General features: G+C 43.1%; 1 protein-coding gene across 1 annotated transcript in view; it reads right to left on the bottom strand.

The window, feature by feature from the left end:
* Positions 1-20,749, bottom strand: part of LOC129832781 (nuclear GTPase SLIP-GC-like) — a 40,351-nt gene that overhangs the window by 1,324 nt on the left and 18,278 nt on the right. The window contains exons 14-21 of the mRNA XM_055896778.1: positions 20,446-20,600; positions 20,203-20,364; positions 17,596-17,612; positions 17,227-17,391; positions 13,923-14,040; positions 13,469-13,577; positions 13,184-13,311; positions 326-410 (exon numbers count right to left, since the gene is read on the bottom strand). Coding sequence (XP_055752753.1) covers positions 326-410; positions 13,184-13,311; positions 13,469-13,577; positions 13,923-14,040; positions 17,227-17,391; positions 17,596-17,612; positions 20,203-20,364; positions 20,446-20,600 — 939 coding nt within the window. The remainder of the gene's footprint in view (positions 1-325; positions 411-13,183; positions 13,312-13,468; positions 13,578-13,922; positions 14,041-17,226; positions 17,392-17,595; positions 17,613-20,202; positions 20,365-20,445; positions 20,601-20,749) is intronic.

Below are 20,749 nucleotides of genomic sequence, written 5' to 3'. Positions count from 1 at the left end.
TTAAGTAAAAAGCTTTCTAGCTGTCATCCAATATTGAGGTTTCTTTAGTCATTTTAGACTGCTATGGACAAAAATCCTGAAATGTTTTTGTGTTCTTGACTTACTTTATTATAACCCAAAATATAAATGTTTATTACTCAATTGTTTACAAACAACAAGATTGAAAGTAACGTGAGTAATGTATAACTTGAAAACATTTACTTATGACACGAGCTAAATGCAGCTCAAGATAAAGTGGACATGGTTTCCAGACTTGTTCTGACAAGTACTTGACTTGATTTCAACTATATTAGAATAGGTAAAGCATTTGGTTCGTTTCATTTACCTGGGAGGAACGAGCTGTTGGGGGTCTTCAGTGAGAGATCCATTGATTCTTGTAGTTTACACTTCAGCTGCATCATGATGTGATCCTAATGTAGTACAGACATTATTATTTAGTCCACTCTCACACTACGTGAAGATTGTGCTTTACCACAACCAAGTCTAAATGCTGTGCACTGGGTGTTCATAAACTAGGTTCTTCTTGAGGGTATTTTGGTGTGCTTTCAAGCCGCAAATACTTGAATTCAGCAAGTGTGATCATAATCTCTATGGTGGCCTGTGGAAACATGCAGATCCCAAGAGAAGTACTAACCTAAACCCATCTGAAAATGCACCCCTAACCTGCTGTGTGAAAGCAGAAATGACAATAGCAACAGCACTTGAGTACATTTACCTTTAGCAAACATCAATCCGTCTGCTGTGTAAACTGAAGGGTTGTTATATGTACAGACACAAATGTACTTCATTTGAACCCTAACATACACTACCGGTCAAAAGTTTTACAACACCTACTCATTCAAGGGTTTTTCTTTAGTTTTACTATTTTCTACATTGTAGAATAATAGTGAGCACATCAAAACTATGAAATAACACATATGGAATCATGTAGTAACCAAAAAAGTGTTAAAGAAATCAAAATATATTTTATATTTGAGATTCTTCTAATAGCCAACATTCTCTCAAACACATAGGCGGAAATCCCAGGGGGGACGGGGGGGACACGACCCCCCCCATCCTGGGAAAAATATGACTTGTCCCCCCCAATATATCACTGTAAACATAACTATGTAATTTCAATAATATTAATAATACGCAATGAAAGCACGTGTGCTGATTATAGACACTTAATAGCGCGTTTTTAAGTTTCACAAGATTACGACCCCCCCGCCTTTTGCCTCACAATGGTTTGATCCACTGCCAGTTCTTTAGCTTGCAAGGTAATATAGGGTTCGTATCTACTGTCCGAAAGGCACTCGATGTACGTAACTGACATGAGGTAATCCAGTCAATCGCGCCATAGCAATGTATATATTTTTTTTAATGTTGCAGGGTTCACACACTAGCTGAATTTGCAGAGCTTTCGCGCAAACTAAAGCAAACATTAACTATCAAGCTAGCTAGTACCAATTCCATTTATGTGGCGTCATCAAAGATGGAATATTTGCTATCGTCAGTTTATTCCAAGATTAGCATGCAGCTGTAGTGCTTCAAAGTCCCTGTGATAAGGTTAGCGATAAACTGAAGTCCAATCTGAACAGAACTACACTCTCTTCTTCTTTAATGGTCTCGTAGCCAAAGCTAAATTGTCGCTAGTGAATTATCTTTTTTTTCACCTTTATTTAACCAGGTAGCAAAGATTATAGCAAACACCACAGAAACGGAGTTGGTGCTCGCTAGCTTTGCAAATTCAGCTATTGTTGGAAGCCAGCCAATATGAAACAAACTATGTTAAAATTATAAAAAGGTTGCAGCATGTGTTGTGTAAATGTGTGTGTGTGCAGCTAGACCAGCCAACCAGGTAGAAACATTTCAGAAAAAAATTAAAAGACGGACATCAGAGTATTTTTCAGTACACCAAAACGCAAAGTAAGAACTCTAGTAGCCTAATATCTCAAAGACAAGTTGATAAAATGTTCATAAGAAAGAAGTGAAATGCTAATGAAAATGTTTCACAATGATGTCATTAGGCAGAGCAGGCAACAGATGGCACACAGACAGCAGAGCTGGGGACAGATATGCAGGGACAGACTGGCAGAGACAGGGAGTCTCAGGTAAGTTTGTTGAGTGTTTGTTTGGCAACATTATGAAAGGTTCTCAATTTTTTTGATTTGTAAAATAGGGACATCATTGGAAAATGCCATGGATACCCCCACTCAACTTAAACTGGTGACTAAACTAAGATTTGTTAAAGGCAATGGTATTGCTGTTGTGATTAATTGTGTAGTTTTGGGTACCGGTAGTTAGGAGTACAGCAGACACCTTATTTATTTTCTAGGAGACAGACTGTGAGTCATTGAGGGTGGTGAAAGGGAAAGAGCCAAGGAGAGAGACTTCAGAGGACCGTGTCATAGCCACGGCAGGACCAGGTGTCACCCTTGTTGCCAGCAGCACCAGTATAGGGGACAGTGGCACAGAATCGTCCAGTTACCTCAGTGATGGCACAAAACCATATCAGCCACACCCACAATTTATAGAACCGCAAACTCTTGCCAACAGAGTGTTGACGTTTCAAGAGAGATGGTTTCGCGATTTCCCCTGGCTACATTATAATCCATCAATAAAAGGAGTGTTGTGTTTTCACTGTAGCCAAGGGTTTTCAAGCCAGCCATCTTTTGGCCAAAGAGCAGATGCTGCCTTCATTAGTGCAGGATTTAGGAACTGGAGAAAAGCCATTGAAAAATTCACAGCACATCAAAACTGCCAAACCCACCGCCACTTTGTAACTGTAACAGCACACCAGCTAAATCCAATCAGTGTCCAGTTATCCAGCGCGTGGGGTAAACAGCAGGAGGACGCAAGGCATTGCTTGATGAAAATTGTTAGTTCGGTGCGGCATGTAGTAAGACAGGGACAAGCCTTTAGAGGCCACACGGATGACAGTGGGAATTTATACCAGCTTTTGAAACTCAGGGCAGAAGAGGATGATCCCATTTTACTGAAGTGGTTAACAGAGCGTACCACAATGTACACAGGCCCCAAAGCACAGAATGAAATTCTGAACATCATGGCCAATACAGTCATTCGAGGCATTGCAGCTGAGATTAGGTCTCTTCCGATTGTACAATTTTCATTAATTGTTGATGGTACTCAAGATGTCTCTGGTGCTGAACAGGAGAGTGTCTGTCTGCATTATGTTGACCATGACCTTGTCCCTCACAAGGAGTTTATTGGGCTATACAGGGTGTCGGAGACAACAGGCGAGGGCATTGCGAAAGTGGCAACTGATGTGTTGTTGAGGCTCAATTTGCCCATGTCTAGCTTACGTGGGCAGAGTTACGATGGTGCCTCAAACATGGCAGGAAAATACACAGGTGCACAGGCAATTGTGAGGAGGCAGCAGCCATTAGCCCTCTATGTCCATTGTGGAGCACACTGTGTAAATCTGATTACACAGGCTGGCTGCTCAGCCTCCCCACTGATCCGGAATTCCCTTTCCTGGTCCATCAGTTAGGTGTCCTCTATGGCCAGTCAGGAAAGTTTAAGAGCATGTTTGAATCAATTGCCACGTCCAAAGATACAAATCTGACCACCCTGAAACCCCTATGTTCAACAAGGTGGACTGTGCTGAATACTGTTATTAGAGCTGTGCTAGGGCAGTATGAGCGGGTACTAAGCAGCCGAGAGGAGATGGCAAAAACTGCATCCAAGACAGCTTCAACTGCCAGTGGCTTATTTGAGCACTTCAGCAAAGGCAAGACTGTGTTGGGCCTCACACTTGCCTCTGCTGTTCTTGGAGAGCTTGAATGTCTAAACATTTCACTGCAGAAGAAAACTCAGACTGTCTCTGGTATGCAGGCTGCAGTCGAGTGTGTGCGGTCATCTCTTAGGGGCAAGAGAAATGACGAAAGCTACCTTGCTCTGTATGAGAAAGCAACAACTTTGATTGACTATCAATTTTTTTAAGTGTTGGATGGTGTGGAGGTTCAGTTTGGCGACTGTTTGGACCAAGACAGTCTAAACGTCCTGCAAAAGTTGGAAAGAGCGCTTCTCACGGGGGAGTTGGATGAGTCTCTAGATCAGTACCCTGAGCTGAACATAGATTCTCTTTCAGTGCAGATCCCTCTCTTTCACAAACAAATACCCCTGTAGCAGCAGTTGAGAGGCAGCAGAGGTCCTCAGGAGGCTTCCAGTGGAGGTGCGGAGGATGTTTGACCGAGTTGAGGTGCTGATCAGAATTTTGTTTGTGGTGCCAGTGTCTTCATGTGAGGCTGAGAGGAGTTTCAGTGCACTCCGCAGGTTAAAGACTTGGCTACGGGCTAGCATGGGCCAAGAGAGACTGAATGGCGTAGTTGTCTGTAATGTACATAAAGACAGGCTGGACAGTCTCAAGAGGGAAAATATCTGCCAGCAATTTGTTGGATCCATTGAAACCCGCAAACATATGTTCGGTTCTTTTGTTCAGTAATGTGTATAGCAGTGGTTCTCAACCTTTTTTGGGTACTGGAACCCCTGCATATTTTGAGGCAAGGCAGGCAAGGTTTTGAGCGGTCCTCAGGGACCTCCACCCCCTCTATATTATATGTAAACGTACTGGAAACCTTGTGGTACTGAATACGTTCATTACACTTTTTTTTATTTCACGGACACCTTGCAATTAGTCCATGGACCCCTGTTTGAGAACCCCTGGTGTAATTGATATTTGTTCTTTTGTTTAGTAGTTTTTAGTACATGACAGTACACTTACAAATTATTTATTTAATGTTATTTTATTTAAAATTGCATACTTTGTGTGACATACTTGTCCATAGCTGCTGTTTGAAGAGTTGAGACACTGAAGGATATTTTGTTTGATTTATTTGGGTTTTTCATTGAAGTAGTTATTTTGCTTTTAGAACTGTACTTATTTTAAGCTTTTTGTTCTTGTAAAGATATTGTAGTAGACTCAGGCCAGGTGCACATATTTAATGACTATATAAATGTATCACAAAGCCAAATTAAAAGGTCAATTCAATACGGAGACCAACTCTGTGATGGAGATTCTTTTAGATGTGATCACACCATGTTCATTGTATTTATGAAAACTACACCCATACAGTGTACAGTACCATTGCCGCCTTCTGGCCTTTCTTGATATTGCTGGTTGTAAGTACGAATACCTGCATACATACTGGACTGATAAGGAACACTGCTATAACTATTATTAGTAGTAGTATTATAATGATTTAAACAAGTTGGGGCAACCCTTCAGTTAACTACTGTGCCTATCAATTATCCAGTAGTAGTAATTATGGTTCCTCAATATACATTTAACATATTACAACGTAGGCTGTGTTACAGCACTACTTTTGGTGTCCCCCTCAGGAATTGCTCTTGAGAAAATTTCATGTAATTGTCCCCTCCAAGGTTGATATCAGATTTTCGCCCCTGCTCAAACAGCACAATGTAGAAAATAGACTGAATTAAGAAAGAGGCTTGAATGAGTAGGTGTTCTAAACTTTTGACCGGTAGTGTACATGCCACATGCTGCTATTCAAGGCAATATGGGCTATAAACCTATATGGCTTCACCAGTGGCAATGTATTTCTTTTGAATTTTCAGAAATTTTGCAGCATGACAAATGAACGTCTATGTAAACGTTTATTTTATGTGATTGTGATGTTGCTGATTAACAGACCTGAAAGTAACTTTTGGGACAGAACCCTATGTACGTAATGTTTTATCCAAGCAATATCAACACTATTTTGCCAAATCTAGATGTGGAGTGGCCCCTCTCTCTATTGAGACTGGTCGAAACAAAGCACTCCCCTAGATAAACGTATATGTACTTTTTGTAACGATGATTTCCTTTGAAACTGAAGCTCATGCATTATTTTACTGTGGGTTATACAACAAAATCCGCGTCATCTGACCACTTCTTTATTGAGCGAGTCACTGGTATTTCCTGCTTTAGTTTTTGCTTGTAAGCAGGAATCATGAGCATCTAATTGTGGTCAGATTTGCCAAATGGAGGGCGGTGGAGAGCTTTGTATGCATCTCTGTGTGTGGAGTAAAGGTGATATTTTTTCCCCTGGTTGCACATGTGACATGCTGGTAAAGATTTGGTAAAACAGATTTAAGTTTGCCTGCATTAAAGTCCCCGGCCACTAGGAGCGCCACTTCTGGGTGAGATTTTCTTCTTTGCTTATGACCTTATAGAGTTGGTTGAAAGTGGTCTTAGTGCCAGCTTCGCTCTGTGGTGGTAAATTGATGGCTACGAATAATACAGATGAGAACTCTCTTGGTAGAATGTTTTGTCGACAGTTATCACAAGGTACTCTACCTCAGGCGCGCAATACCTCGAGACTTCTTTAATATTAGACATCGTGCAACAGCTGTTATTGACAAAAAGACACACACCCCCACACCTCGTCTCACCAGAGGTAACGTCTCTGTTCTGCCGGTGTATGGAAAATCCCACCAGCTCTATATTGTCCGTTTCTTCGTTCAGCCACGTCTCGGTGAAACATAAGATGTTACAGTTTTTAATGTCGGGTTGGTAGGATAATCTTAATAGTAGGTCATCACTTTTATTTTGTAACAATTGCACATTAACAAGAAGAACGGAAGGCATTGGGAGTTTACTCACTCGACTCCGGCTTCTCAGAAGGATCCCCAATCTAGTTACCCTTTTCCTGCGTCTTATCTTCACGCAAAAGGTGTGTATCTGGGCCTGTTCCAGTGAAAGCAGCATATCCTTCTCGTCGGACTCGTTAAAGGAAAAAGTTTCTTCCAGTCCGCTGTGAGTAATCGCTTTTCTGATGTCCAGAAGTTATTTTCGGTCATAAGAGACGGTAGCAGCAACATGTACACAATAAGTAGAAAAATAAGTTACACAAAGCGCAAGCAATATTAGGAAGGTATTCCTATTTTTTGTACACTCAGTGTATTACCATTATTAGAGCGGTCACTTGTGTAACGGCTTTCTTCCTGGGGTGAAGGAGAGGACCAAAGTGCAGCGCGGCTGGTGTTCAACATGTTTAATACAAGAACAAGTGAACACTACAAACAACAAACAAAATAACAAACCGTGAAAACCGAGACAGTCCTATCTGGTGCAGAACAAACACAGAGACAGGAAACAAACACCCACAAAATCCCAACACAAAACAAGCCTCCTATATATGAGTCTCAATCAGAGACAACGACTACCATCTGTCTCTGATTGAGAACCCACACTAGGCTGACATAGAAACAGACAAACTAGACACACAACATAGAATTCCCACCCAGCTCACGTCCTGACCAACTAAACACATACAAAACAACAGAAAACAGGTCAGGAACGTGACAGAACCCCCCCCTCAAGGTGCGAACTCCGGGCGCACCCCTAAAACTCAAGGGGAGGGTCTGGGTGGGCATCTGTCCGTGGTGGCGGCTCCGGCGGTGGACGAGGGCACCACTCCACCATTGTCTTTGTCCACCTCCTTAGCGTCCCTTGAGTGGCGACCCTCGCCCCCGACCATGGTCCAGGAACCTTCACCAACTCCCCTCTACAATAGAGGAGACAACTCAGGACAGAGAGGTAGTTCAGGACAAAGAGGTAGCTCAGGACAGAGAGGTAGCCCAGGACAGAGAGGTAGCCCAGGACAGAGAGGTAGCCCAGGACAGAGGGACAACTCCGGACTAGTGGCAGCTCATGACTGGAGGGCAGCTCATGACTGGAGGGCAGCTCATGACTGGAGGGCAGCTCATGACTGGAGAGCAGCTCATGACTGGAGAGCAGCTCATGACTGGAGAGCAGCTCATGACTGGAGGGCAGCTCATGACTGGAGGGCAGCTCATGACTGAAGGGCAGCTCATGACTGAAGGGCAGCTCATGACTGAAGGGCAGCTCATGACTGAAGGGCAGCTCATGACTGAAGGGCAGCTCATGACTTGAGGGCAGCTCATGACTGAAGGGCAGCTCATGACTGAAGGGCAGCTCATGACTGAAGTGCAGCTCATGACTGGAGGGCAGCTCATGACTGGAGGGCAGCTCATGACTGAAGGGCAGCTCATGACTGTAGGGCAGCTCCTGACTGGCTGGCGTCTCTGGCAGCTCCTGACTGGCTGGCGTCTCTGGCAGCTCCTGACTGGCTGGCGTCTCTGGCAGCTCCTGACTGGCTGGCGTCTCTGGCAGCTCCTGACTGGCTGGCGTCTCTGGCAGCTCCTGACTGGCTGGCGTCTCTGGCAGCTCCTGACTGGCTGGCGTCTCTGGCAGCTCCTGACTGGCTGGCGGCTCTGGCAGCTCATGACTGGCTGGCGGCTCTGGCAGCTCCTGACTGACGGACGGCTCTAGCGGCTCCTGACTGACGGACGGCTCTAATGGCTCGGGACAGACGGGCGGCTCTAATGGCTCGTGGCAGACAGATGGCTCAGACGGCGCTGGGCAGACGGATGGCTCAGATGGCGCTGGGCAGACGGATGGCTCAGACGGCGCTGGGCAGACGGATGGCTCAGACGGCGCTGGGCAGACGGATGGCTCAGACGGCGCTGGGCAGACGGATGGCTCAGACGGCGCTGGGCAGACGGATGGCTCAGACGGCGTTGGGCAGACGGGCAGTTCAGGCGCCGCTGGGCAGATGGGCAGTTCAGGCACCGCTGGGCAGACGGCAGACTCTGGCCGGCTGAGACGCACTATAGGCCTGATGCGTGGTGCCGGAATTGGAGGTACCCGGCTGAGTGCACGCACCTCAGGGCGAGTGCGGGGAGGAGGAACAGGGCTCTGGCGATGCACTGGAAGCCTGGTGCGTGGTGTAGGCACTGGCGGTACTGGGCTGGGGTGGGAAGGTGGCGCCGGATATACCGGACCGTGAAGGAGGACACGCGCTCTTGAGCACCGAGCCTCTCCAACCTTACCAGGTTGAATGGTCCCCGTAGCCCTGCCAGTGCGGCGAGGTGGAACAACCCGCACTGGGCTATGCAGGCGAACCGGGGACACCACCTGTAAGACTGGTGCCATGTACGCCGGCCCGAGGACATGTACTGGAGGCCAGATACGTTGGGCCGGCTTCGTAACATCCGGCTCGATGCCCAACCTAGCCCTCCCAGTGCGGCAAGGTGGAATAGCCCGCACTGGGCTAAGCACGCGTACTGGGGACACCGTGCGCTTTACCGCATAACACGGTGTCTGACCAGTACGACGCCCTCTCACTCCACGGTAAGCCCAACGGGGAGTTGGCTCAGGTATCCAACGCGGCTTCGCCAAACGCCCCTTTAGTCCCCCCCCCCCCCCCAAGAATTTTTTGGGTGAGCCTCTCGGGCTTGCAGCCTCTCTTACGTGCTGCCTCCTCAATCTAGCGCTCCTGGGCTGTGGCTGCCTCCTTCTCCTCCCAAGAGTGGCGATTCTCTCCCACCTTTGCCCAGGGTCCTTCTCCGTTCATGATTTCCTCCCATGACCATTCCTCCTGGTACCGCTGCTGCTGTTGCTCTGCCCGTTGCCACGCTGCTTGGTCTGGGTTTGGTGGGTGTTTCTGTAACGGCTTTCTTCCTGGGGTGAAGGAGAGGACCAAAGTGCAGCGCGGCTAGTGTTCAACATGTTTAATACAAGAACAAGTGAACACTACAAACAACAAACAAAATAACAAACCGTGAAAACCGAGACAGTCCTATCTGGTGCAGAACAAACACAGAGACAGGAAACAAACACCCACAAAATCCCAACATAAAACAAGCCTCAATCAGAGACAACGACTACCATTTGTCTCTGATTGAGAACCCACACTAGGCTGACATAGAAACAGACAAACTAGACACACAACATAGAATTCCCACCCAGCTCACGTCCTGACCAACTAAACACATACAAAACAACAGAAAACAGGTCAGGAACGTGACAACTTGGCTACCTTGGAGTCAATATAATAGCTTTGGGTCAAAACGAAAGGAACTGGTTTCTGTCCATCTCTTAATACGTCCTGTTTTAAAAGGTGTGTAATGTGCAAAAGTACAATGTTAATAGCAAAATTGCAAAATAAAATTACAAAATGTCCCAAATTTTGTAATGTTTATTGACCGAGTTGTAAAACGTGTTGACATTGTGCCAGGGGCTTAGCTAACTTAACTAGCTAGCTTGCTAAGATTAAATTAATGAATATGGAGGAAGTGCTAGCTGGCTATACCTCCCTGTGTTAGTACACTTTACTCACTAAAATAGTTATTGCTAGCTTTGAGTCTGAAATAGGGAATTGAAATTGAATGCTTTGAATATGAATATTTGTTCAATCTATTCAATAAAAGTACAATTTAAAAATGAAAATGGGAGGATTCTGGTAGGATTCTTTGGCGATGTCCTCAGCAATTGTTTTCTGTGCTAGCCTGTTGTCAATATGGGGGCGCTGTTTTCACTTTGTAAAAAATCGTTCCCAAATTAAACTGCCTCGTGCTCAATTCTTGCTCGTACAATATGCATATTATTATTACTATTTGATAGAAAACACTCTCTAGTTTCTAAAACCGTTTGAATTATATCTGTGAGTAAAACAGAACTCATTTTGCAGCAAACTTCTTGTCAGGAAGTGAGAAATCTGAAATCGAGGGCTCTGTTCCAGGGTCAGTTTATAAATTTGCATGGAATCTATGGGTCTACATGCACTGCATACGCCTTCCCCTAGATGTCAGTAGGCAGTGAGAATTGGAATGGGGTGTCTAGCTAGATCTGAGGCCGAACAAGAGCTCTTGGAACCGTGGGTGTAGTCTTTTCACCGTTCGTCTTGGCGCGAGACAGACCTGAGGATTGCGTTCTGAAAAGCTGTCGTTATAGGCCTTAGATATATCCGGCTCTGATTTTATTCGATATATGTGTTAAAAACATCATAAACTAGTTATATTAAACCGACTTATAGCAGTTTATATCGGTTGATTGCGATTTTCTGGAATTTCTTTGTCTTGCGTTATGGTGCGTTGGACACTGCTGCGCCACATGGCTAGGTTTGGCTGCTAATTCTACAGATGAAGAGGGCATTCTACAACCAAACAATGATTATTCTGGACAAAGGAAAACTTGTACAAGATTCTGATGGAAGCTCATCAAATAGTAGGAACCATTTATGATATTATTTTGTATTTCTGTCGAAAAATGTTAAGATATTCTGACCAGATTTCGGGCGCTGTTTCGCTGTAACGTAAGCTGTATGTCGTAATAAGGTTATTTTTAAAAATCTAACACAGCGGTTGCATTAAGAACTAGTGTTTCTTTCATTTGCTGTCCAACCTGTATTTTTAGTAAAGTATATGATTAGTTATTTGATTAGATGATGTGAGTGTCAGAAATATGTCCAGATTATTTTGGGAAGTTTGGCTAGTATTCACATTGTTCAACCACGAATTGTACCGCTAAATATGCACATTTTCGAACAAACCATATATGTATTGTGTAATATGATGTTATAGGACTGTCATCTGATGAAGTTTGAGAAGGTTAGTGAAAAAATGTATATCTTTTGCTGGTTTATTCGCTATCGCTAACGTTCCTTGATTGAATGTGGCTGTGTGGTAGGCTATTGTAGTAAGCTAATATAATGCTATATTGTGTTTTCGCTGTAAAACACTTACAAAATCTGAAATATTGGCTGGATTCACAAGATGTTTGTCTTTAATTTGCTGTACACTGTGTATTTTTCATAAATGTTTTATGATGAGTATTTAGGTAATTCACGTTGGTCTCTGTAGTTATTCTAGCTGCTTTGGTGAGATTTTGTGATGGTGGCTGCAATGAAAACTATGATTTAAACCTGAAATATGCACATTCTTCGAACAAAACATATGCTATACAATAAATATGTTATCAGACTGTCATCTGATGAAGGTGTTTCTTGGTTAGTGACTATTTGTATCTTTATTTGGTCGAATTTGTGATAGCTACCTATGCAGGAAAAAAATGGTGGAAATATGCGGTTGGGTCTTTTGCTATCGTGGTTAGCTAATAGAAATACATATTGTGTTTTCCCTGTAAAAGATTTAAAAAATCGTAAATGATGGCTGGATTCACAAGATGTGTATCTTTCATCTGGTGTCTTGGACTTGTGATTTCATGATATTCAGATGCTAGTATTTACTTGTGGCGCTATGCTAGGCTATGCTAGTCAGCTTTTTTACTGATGAGGGTGCTCCCGGATCCGGGATGGTGACTCGTGAGAAGCTAGCTAGCTAACGTTACATTTGGAAAAAGTTTATAAAATGTTCATATTACTTTTAACATTCTATATTGTAGGATGTCCATATTTCTTTTTGATAAGGAATGATTTATACATGCTGAATGCATGGGAAAATAGATATGACAGTATATTGACTGCATAAAATTCATACACAGAACTTTATTGTTGGTATTATAGATCAGTGGGAAACTGCACAGTTAATTACCACGAAATGATTAGCTATAAATGCTTTATGAATGGGAAAATAGATTTGACTTTACTTTGACTGCATATAATTCATTCATAGACCCTTAATGTGTGCGTTATAGACCAGTATGACCATCTTAATTGTGATGTGGAGGAGGACTGTTAATGAGTTATGATATGAACCTTAACTACACGATTTGATCCATAAAATGTACTCTAGGGATTCAACCCTGTGGGGATCTTCATGCACTTTCGACCTCAGTGAGAGGAAGAAGAAGGTAAGTCATGGGCCTATAGCGGCCGGTGGGAGAAATGGGGCTGGTACATGCTACATTTCAGCTTAATTTTCAAAACGTGGTTTGGCATAGTCTCTAGCACTGGAATGGCAGAAGCACACTTTAGAGAACAGCCATAATGATGACACTAGGCTGTCATTGTAATGATACATCTATTAAGATATTGTACCTAAATATGAGCTTTTGCATAGCATGACACAAACGAGCTATAGATATGCTATGAAAATATTTCATTAATCTTTATTGATGCGTTTGGGACCTGTAATAACAGGTTCATGAAACGCTTAGTGTAATAAATGCATTATGGATATGTAGTCAAAGTCAATCCTTACCCTTTTATTATTTGTTTTTATGCATGCATGTGTATAGATGATGTCATGTATTATAGATGAAGCATGTACCATGTTTAAGTATGATTGTTTTTAGTGCCTCAAAACTCCATTTCATGTGTTATTTGTTTATCAGTATTTTGTATAATTGTTTCATTGTTGAGTGTCACTTAAATGCATTTTTCAAACTCTAACTCGCCGGTACAATGTTTCAAACCTTTAGGTTGGTTAAACAAACCAGCATATCTTCCTTGGCCTTCTGGAATATGTTGTTATTCTTCATGTGCTGATGTAGCTCATCTTTCATCCTTTTCAGAGAATCTTTTCCTGTCTGCTCTGATGCCCCTAAAACACAGTCATCATATTGTTTCCATAACCATTGTATCTGCTATTAATACATTTAAATATGTTTAAGAACGTGTTACTTCCCAAATATCATTATAATTTTCATTACTAGAATACAACACTTTCTCAGATAATACATTTTCATTTTAAGACTTACTTATATAGCATCGATGCATGGTGTCCTTGATTGACTCGGTTAAAGTGGAGTAGATTTTTTTCTTTTTCTCTCGGAGGTCAAAGATTAGTTTTGCCTTCAATTCAGTTTCCTTTCAGATAGAAAAACATGGTCAAGAAGACCCTAATTTAAGTGGTTTCCAGTCTATGGACCAGATAAGAGTAATCTTATTTCTGGAGGGTGTTTACATGGCTACTTTCAAAAAATGTGGTATGTGGGGGTGGGGGGGGTTCAATGTTGCATTTCCTGATTGTTCGTTTAAAAATTCAAAAAGGTACTTGTACATCTGAGCTATCTTCTATCTTTGTAGCAGGTGCATGGTAACAATTGAATACTTGGAAGACATGAGAAAACCGCACAATCCTCTTGCTAGTATCATCGTTCTTTATCAAGCTTTACATATCAGCCTCAAAACTGATTTCTTTTTAAACCCTACCTCTGTCTTGAGGAATGTCAGATGCAGTGACACTTCTGGGTGCTCCCCAACCAAGCTGTTCGTGTCAAGGGTGAATGTCTCAATCTGCTCCCTGATTGGGCCACCTTTGCCCTCGTTTCTGAAACACAATATGTTGAAATCAGAAAGATGGTTACAAGATTTGATTAAACAGGGCCCTAATCATTCCATGTGTATTATTTACACACTGTCACGATCGTGTGGAGGAGAGACGGACCAAAACGCAGCATGTGGAAAATAAGCCATCTTCTTTTATTTATGAAGAAGGCAAAACGAAACAAAACACTTACAAACTATCAAAACAACAAACAACCGTGAAGCTATAAACGTAGTGCACATACACAGGCTACAAACGTTCACCATAGACAATTCCCCACAACAAACTAAAGCCTATGGCTACCCTAAATATGGCTCCCAATCAGAGACAACAGAAACCAGCTGTCTCTAATTGGGAACCCATTCAGGCAACCATAGACTTTCCTAGACAACTACACACAACATAGACACAGCTAGACAACTATACTAAACATAAACCCAACTACTCTAAATAAACCCCCTAAACCTTACAATCACCCTGGACACTACAAAACCCACATAAATACCCATGTCACACCCTGACCTAACTAAAATAATAAAGAAAACAAAGAATACTAAGGCCAGGGCGTGACATAGCCCCCCCTTAAGGTGCGAACTCCGGGCGCACCAGCACAAAGTCTAGGGGAGGGTCTGGGTGGGCATCTGACCACGGTGGTGGCTCAGGCTCAGGGCGAGGTCCCCACCCCACCATAGTCAATCCCAGCTTATATCTCCCCCTACAAATGACCATCCTCATATTACCCCCACTTAATCTTTTGGGTAACATCAACACAAGGGGCAGCACCGGGATAGAGGAATAGCTCAGGACAAAGGGATAGCTCAGGACAGAGGGATAGCTCAGGATAGAGAGGTAGCTCAGGATAGAGAGGTAGCTCAGGATAGAGAGGTAGCTCAGGATAGAGGGGCAACTCCGGACTGAAAGGCAGCTCCGGACAGAGAGACAGCTCTGGACTGAGGGGCAGTTCTGGATAAATAGCCGCTCTGGGCTGAGGGACAGCTCATGACTGGCTGACGGCTCTGGACGCTCATGGCTGGCTGACGGCTCTGGACGCTCATTGCTGGCTGACGGCTCTGGACGCTCATGGCGTCAACTATACTAAACATAAACCCAACTACTCTAAATAAACCCCCTAAACCTTACAATCACCCTGGACACTACAAAACCCACATAAATGTCACACCCTGACCCATGTCACACCCTGACCTAACTAAAATAATAAAGAAAACAAAGAATACTAAGGCCAGGGCGTGACACACACATTCGGAAAGTACTCAGATTCCTTTACTTTTTCCACATGTTGGTGCGTTACAGCCTTGTTCTAAAATGTATTAAATAAAAACAATTCCTCTTCAATCTAAACAGAATACGTCATACCAATTTGTAAGTCGCTCTGGATAAGAGCGTCTGCTAAATGACTTAAATGTAAATGTAATCATAATGACAAAGCACAAGCAAATTTATTAAAACTAAAAAAGTATTCATACCATTTGCTATGAGACTCAAAATTGAGCTCTGGTGCATCCTGTTTCCATTGATCATACTTGAGATGTTTCTACAACTTGATTGGACATGATTTGGAAAGGCATACAGCTTGGCACACCTGTATTTGGGGAGTTTCTTCCATTCTTCTCTGCAGATCCTCTCAAGCAATGTCAGATTGAATGGAGAGCGTCGCTGCACAGCTATTTCCATGTCTCTCCAGAGGTGTATGATTGGGTTCATGTCCGGGCTCTGTCTGGGCCACTCAAGGACATTCAGAGAATGGTCCCGAAGCCACTCCTGCGTTGTCTTGGCTGTGTGCTTAGGGTCATTGTCCTTTTAGAAGGTGAACCGCCACCCCAGTCTGAGGTTCTGAGTGGTCTGGAGCAGGTTTTCATCAAGTATCTCTCTGTACTTCTCTCTGTTCATCTTTCCCTTGATCCTGACTAGTCTCCCAGTCCCTACTGCTGAAAAACATCCCCACAGCAGGATGCTGCCACCACGATGCTGCCACCACGATGCTTCACCATAGGCATGGTGCCAGGTTTCCTCCAGACGAGACGCTTGGCATTCAGGCCAAAGAGTTCAAACTTGGTTTCATCAGAACAGAGAATCATGTTTCTCATGGTCTGAGAGTCCTTTAGGTGCTTTTTGGCAAACTCCAAGTGGGCTGTGAAGTTCATTTTACTGAGGAGTGCCTTCAGTCTGGCCACTCTACCATAACGGCCTGATTAGTGGAGTGCTGCAGGGATGGTTGTCCTTCTGGAAGGTTCTGCTATCTCCACAGAGGAACTCTGGAGCTCTGTCAGAGTGACAAATTGGGTTCTTGGTCACCTCCCTGACCAAGGCCCTTCTCCCCTGATTGCTCAGTTTGGCCGGGCGGCCAGCTCTAGGATGAGTTTTGGTGGTTCCAATCTTCTTCCATTTAAGAACAATGGAGGCCACTGTGTTATTGGGGACATTCAATGCTGCAGAAATGTTTTGGTACCCTTCCCCAGATCTGTGCCTCGACATAATCCTGTCTCGGAGCTCTATGGACAATTCCTTCGACCTCATGGCTTGGTTTTTGCTCTGACATGCACGGTCAACTGTGAGACCTTACATAGACAGGTGTGTGCCTTTCCAAATGATGTCCAATCAATTGAATTTACCACAGGTGAACTCCAATCAAGTTGCAGAAACATCTCAAGAATGATCGATGGAAACAGGATGCACCTGTGCTCAATTATCGAGTCTCATATCAAAGGGTCTGAATAGTTATGTTAGTAAGGTTAATTCTAAAAACCTGTTTTCGCTTTGTCATTATGGGGTATTTTGTGTAGATTGATGAGCGAAAAAAAATATTTAATCAATTTTAGAATAAGCCTGTAGCGTAACAAAATTTGGAAAAAGTCAAGGGGTCTGAATACTTTCCAAATGCACTATATATATATACACAGTGGGGAGAACAAGTATTTGATACACTGCCGATTTTGCAGGTTTTCCTACTTACAAAGCAATAAAATGCAAATTAATTACTTAAAAAATCATACAATGTGATTTTCTGGATTTTTGTTTTAGATTCCGTCTCTCACAGTTTGAAGTGTACCTATGATAAAAATTACAGACCTCTACATGCTTTGTAAGTAGGAAAACCTGCAAAATCGGCAGTGTTTCAAATACTTGTTCTCCCCACTGTATATATATTTAGATAATGATTAAATGACTTACGGGAAATGTATCTTAAACTGCTCATCAATGAGAATTCTCATACATGAGGCTAAACTCTCATTAATGTTGATTCCTCTTCTCCTTTCCTTTTTCCCTTTTGGTTTGTAAACGCCGCCATTCTTGCATAAAGCCTTCACTACTTGATATCCACAGCCTTTTTTCCCTCTCTGGGAATAAAAAATGAACATATGTTAAACGTTTTTAACAGCACAGCACTGGAAATCTGTCATGGATGAGTATCTCTTCAATAGTTGCTGTTCCAGTATCGTGCAAGCCTACAGTATGTCTGTGCGAACCAATGTGTGCTATCGCCAGAGAAATGTGAAAATCGAGAGACTGGATACATGATAACTTCATGTATATAAGAACTTACAACTCTCCCATTTCTTTCTCCCTCTGGTAGTTTGGATAATGACGACTTGTGCACATTACTTCGGTTAATTGTGGGTTCTTGAGTCTTGAAGCACAGACTGAGTCATGAGGGACAGACAAGTGCTTCTGTTGGTGTTTTGGACCCGGGTTTGTGCAGAAATTATATTTTTCTCTGGCTTCAGTTAGATGGTTGCTTCTTTCTCGCTCTAAGTTGCCTTCTGCTGGTTGTCTTTTAAGTGCTTTTTGGGCTGGCCTGTCTTTCAGTGCCCTTGCTGCAGCTCGCCAAAGAAAATCCTTCTTGGGAGACTGTGTTGGGGAAACCTGATGGTGTGGCCAGTCCATTGGAGCTGTGCATTTCTTCTGTTTGCCCTCTGCATTACCTCCAGGTTGGGGACCTTGTCTTACCACTGCATACCCATAATAGATCTCAGAGATTGTGTATGGAATGTTTCCAGCTGTTTGATGTGGTGACTGTTCAGGGTCCAAGTTTCACAGACATACAGCAGGGTTGTGATCACTACCATAGTATAGATTTTCAGTTTCGTGGAAAGAGGGATGGTGTTATGGTTGAGTATCCTGTTCCTCAGTCTTCCCAATGATTGGCTTGAGCCGTCCTCAGAGATGGTGCTCCCCATGTATGTAACGTGTTCGACATTCCGGAACTCACATGAGTTGCGGTAGATCCGTTGAGGCGCAATCGTCAGCAAAGAGGGCCTTATGGACAAGATGTTCTTGTGTTTTGGTCTTTGCACTTGTTGGCTGATTTTCCTTCACTCTGCAGTCCAACTCATCCCAAACCATCTCAATTGGGTTGAGGTCGGGTGATTGTGGAGGCCAGGTCATCTGATGCAGCACTTCATTACTCTCCTTCTTGTTCAAATAGCTCTTACACAGCCTGAAGGTGTGTTTTGGGTCATTGTACTGTTGAAAAACAAATGATAGTCCCACTAAGCGCAAACCAGTTGGGATGGCGTATCGCTGCATAATGCTGTTGTAGCCATTCTGGTTAAATATGCCCTGAATTTTAAATAAATCACTGACAGTGTCACAAGCAAAGCACCCCCACACCATCACACCTGCATCCTCCGCTCACTTACTCTGCATCTCACAAAGACATGGCGGTTGGAACCAAAAATCTCACATTTGGACTCATCAGACCAAAGGATTTCCATCGGTCTAATTTCCATTGCTCATGTTTCTTGGCCCAAGCAAGTCTCTTCTTCTTATTGGTGTCCTTTAGTAGTGGTTTAGTTGCAGCAATTCGACCATGTAGGCCTAATTCACGCAGTCTCCTCTCTCCTCTCTCAGTTGATGTTGAGATGTCTGTTACTTGAACTCCGTGAAGCATTTTTTGGGCTGCATTTGGAGGTGCAGTTAATTGCAGATTTCTGGTAACTCTAATAAACGGATCCTCTGCAGCAGAGGTAAATCGGGGTCTTCCTTTGCTGTGGCGGTCCTCATGAGAGCAAGTTTCATCACAGAGCATGATGGTTTTTGCGACTGCACTTGAATGTCAAGAACTTTCAAAGTTCTTGACATTTTTCGGGTTGACTGACCTTCATGTCTTAAAGCAATGATGGGCTGTTGTTTCTCTTTGTTTATTTGAGCTGTTCCATAATATGGACTTGGTCTTTTACCAAATAGGGGTATCTTCTGTATACCAACCCTACCTTGTCACAACACAACTTATTGGCTCAAACGCATTAAGGAAATAAATTCTTACCGGAAACAAAAATCTCCTTACCGGAAGGCAAAACATTTCCCTGTTAGTCATCGCATCCCACACTCTGTTAACAGATGCTGCCAATACCGGTTATGTTACTTGCATCCGTCCATGAAAGATTACTCTCCCATTTACTTTATGTTTCTATCTCACGCTAAACTGAGTTACAAGAAGTAAATCACATCGCTTTTGGGATCCTGGTTGAGTCTCTTGATTTTCAGCTTCTCTGGCGCTAGCACAAACTGGCTAGCACGGATATACTGTACACTGATTTTACAAAACATTAAGAACACCTGCTCTTTCCATGACAAAGACTGACCAGGTGAATCCAGCTAAAAGCTATCATTCCTTATTAATCTCACTTGTTAAATCGACTTCAATCAATGTAGATGAAGGGGAGGAGACAGGTTAAATAAGGATTGTTAAGCCTTGAGACAATTGAGACATGGATTGTGTATGTGTGCCATTCCGAGTGTGAATCGGTAAGACAAACGATTAAGTGCCTTTGAACGGGGTCTGATAATAGGTGCCAGGCGCACCTGTTTGTGTCAAGAACTGCAACGCTGCTGGGTTTTTCACACTCAACAGTTTCCCGTGTGTATCAAGAATGGTCCACCACCCAAAGGATCATCCAGCCAACTTGAACAACTGTGGAAAGCATTGGAGTCAACATGGCCCAGCAACCCTGTGAAGCACTTTCGACACCTTGTAAAGTCCATGCCCCGACAAATTGAGGCTGTTCTGAGGACAAAAGAGTCCGGGTGCAACTCAATATTAGGAAGGTGTTCCAAATATTTGGCAAACTCAGTGTAGGGTGACAGTGCAAAAGCAGCTATTCTTAAAACATTTTTTTTTTTAAAGTAGCTTACTGGTGCTATCACTTTATTCATTAATTTTTCGCATGATTCTTCTGACTGTCGAACTCCTTCTGAGAGGCATCGTTCAAAAGTCTCATAAGCCTCATCCATAGTTTGACCAATGGACTTGATCTTATCCTTGAGTCTCTGTTCCAGAACCTGGCACACCTCTTCTTTGCTGTCTGTCTGAAATTCAAACTCAACATAATCAATATAAAACACTGATTCACATGTAAGGAGTATTTTAACTTGCTGTAAGTACAATACCATGTCACTGCTTTTGGCTCCTTCTATCAGAGAGAGGATCCCATAGGCTCCAGAAACATAATCTGAAGTCTTTGTACTACGATCATTGAGATTTCTGAGAAATTCCTGAAGTTTGGGTATTTCTGAAACATCAGTTAAAAACAAAATATTTATTTCTACCTTTGGTTGGTGTCAGTGTTCTTTGATGCTCTTATTGATCCTGGATTAAATTCTTGATAATTTAATTTTCCTATTTCTGTTTGAGTTTGATTAACTGAATTATTGATTATGGGCATAATCCTAGTTATGCATGCAGAATTTCAAT

The sequence above is a fragment of the Salvelinus fontinalis genome, chromosome 34 (assembly GCF_029448725.1).
Source record: "Salvelinus fontinalis isolate EN_2023a chromosome 34, ASM2944872v1, whole genome shotgun sequence".
NCBI lineage: Eukaryota > Metazoa > Chordata > Actinopteri > Salmoniformes > Salmonidae > Salvelinus > Salvelinus fontinalis.
Note: the sequence above shows the minus strand (reverse complement) of the source record. Positions and strands in the feature narration are given on the sequence as shown.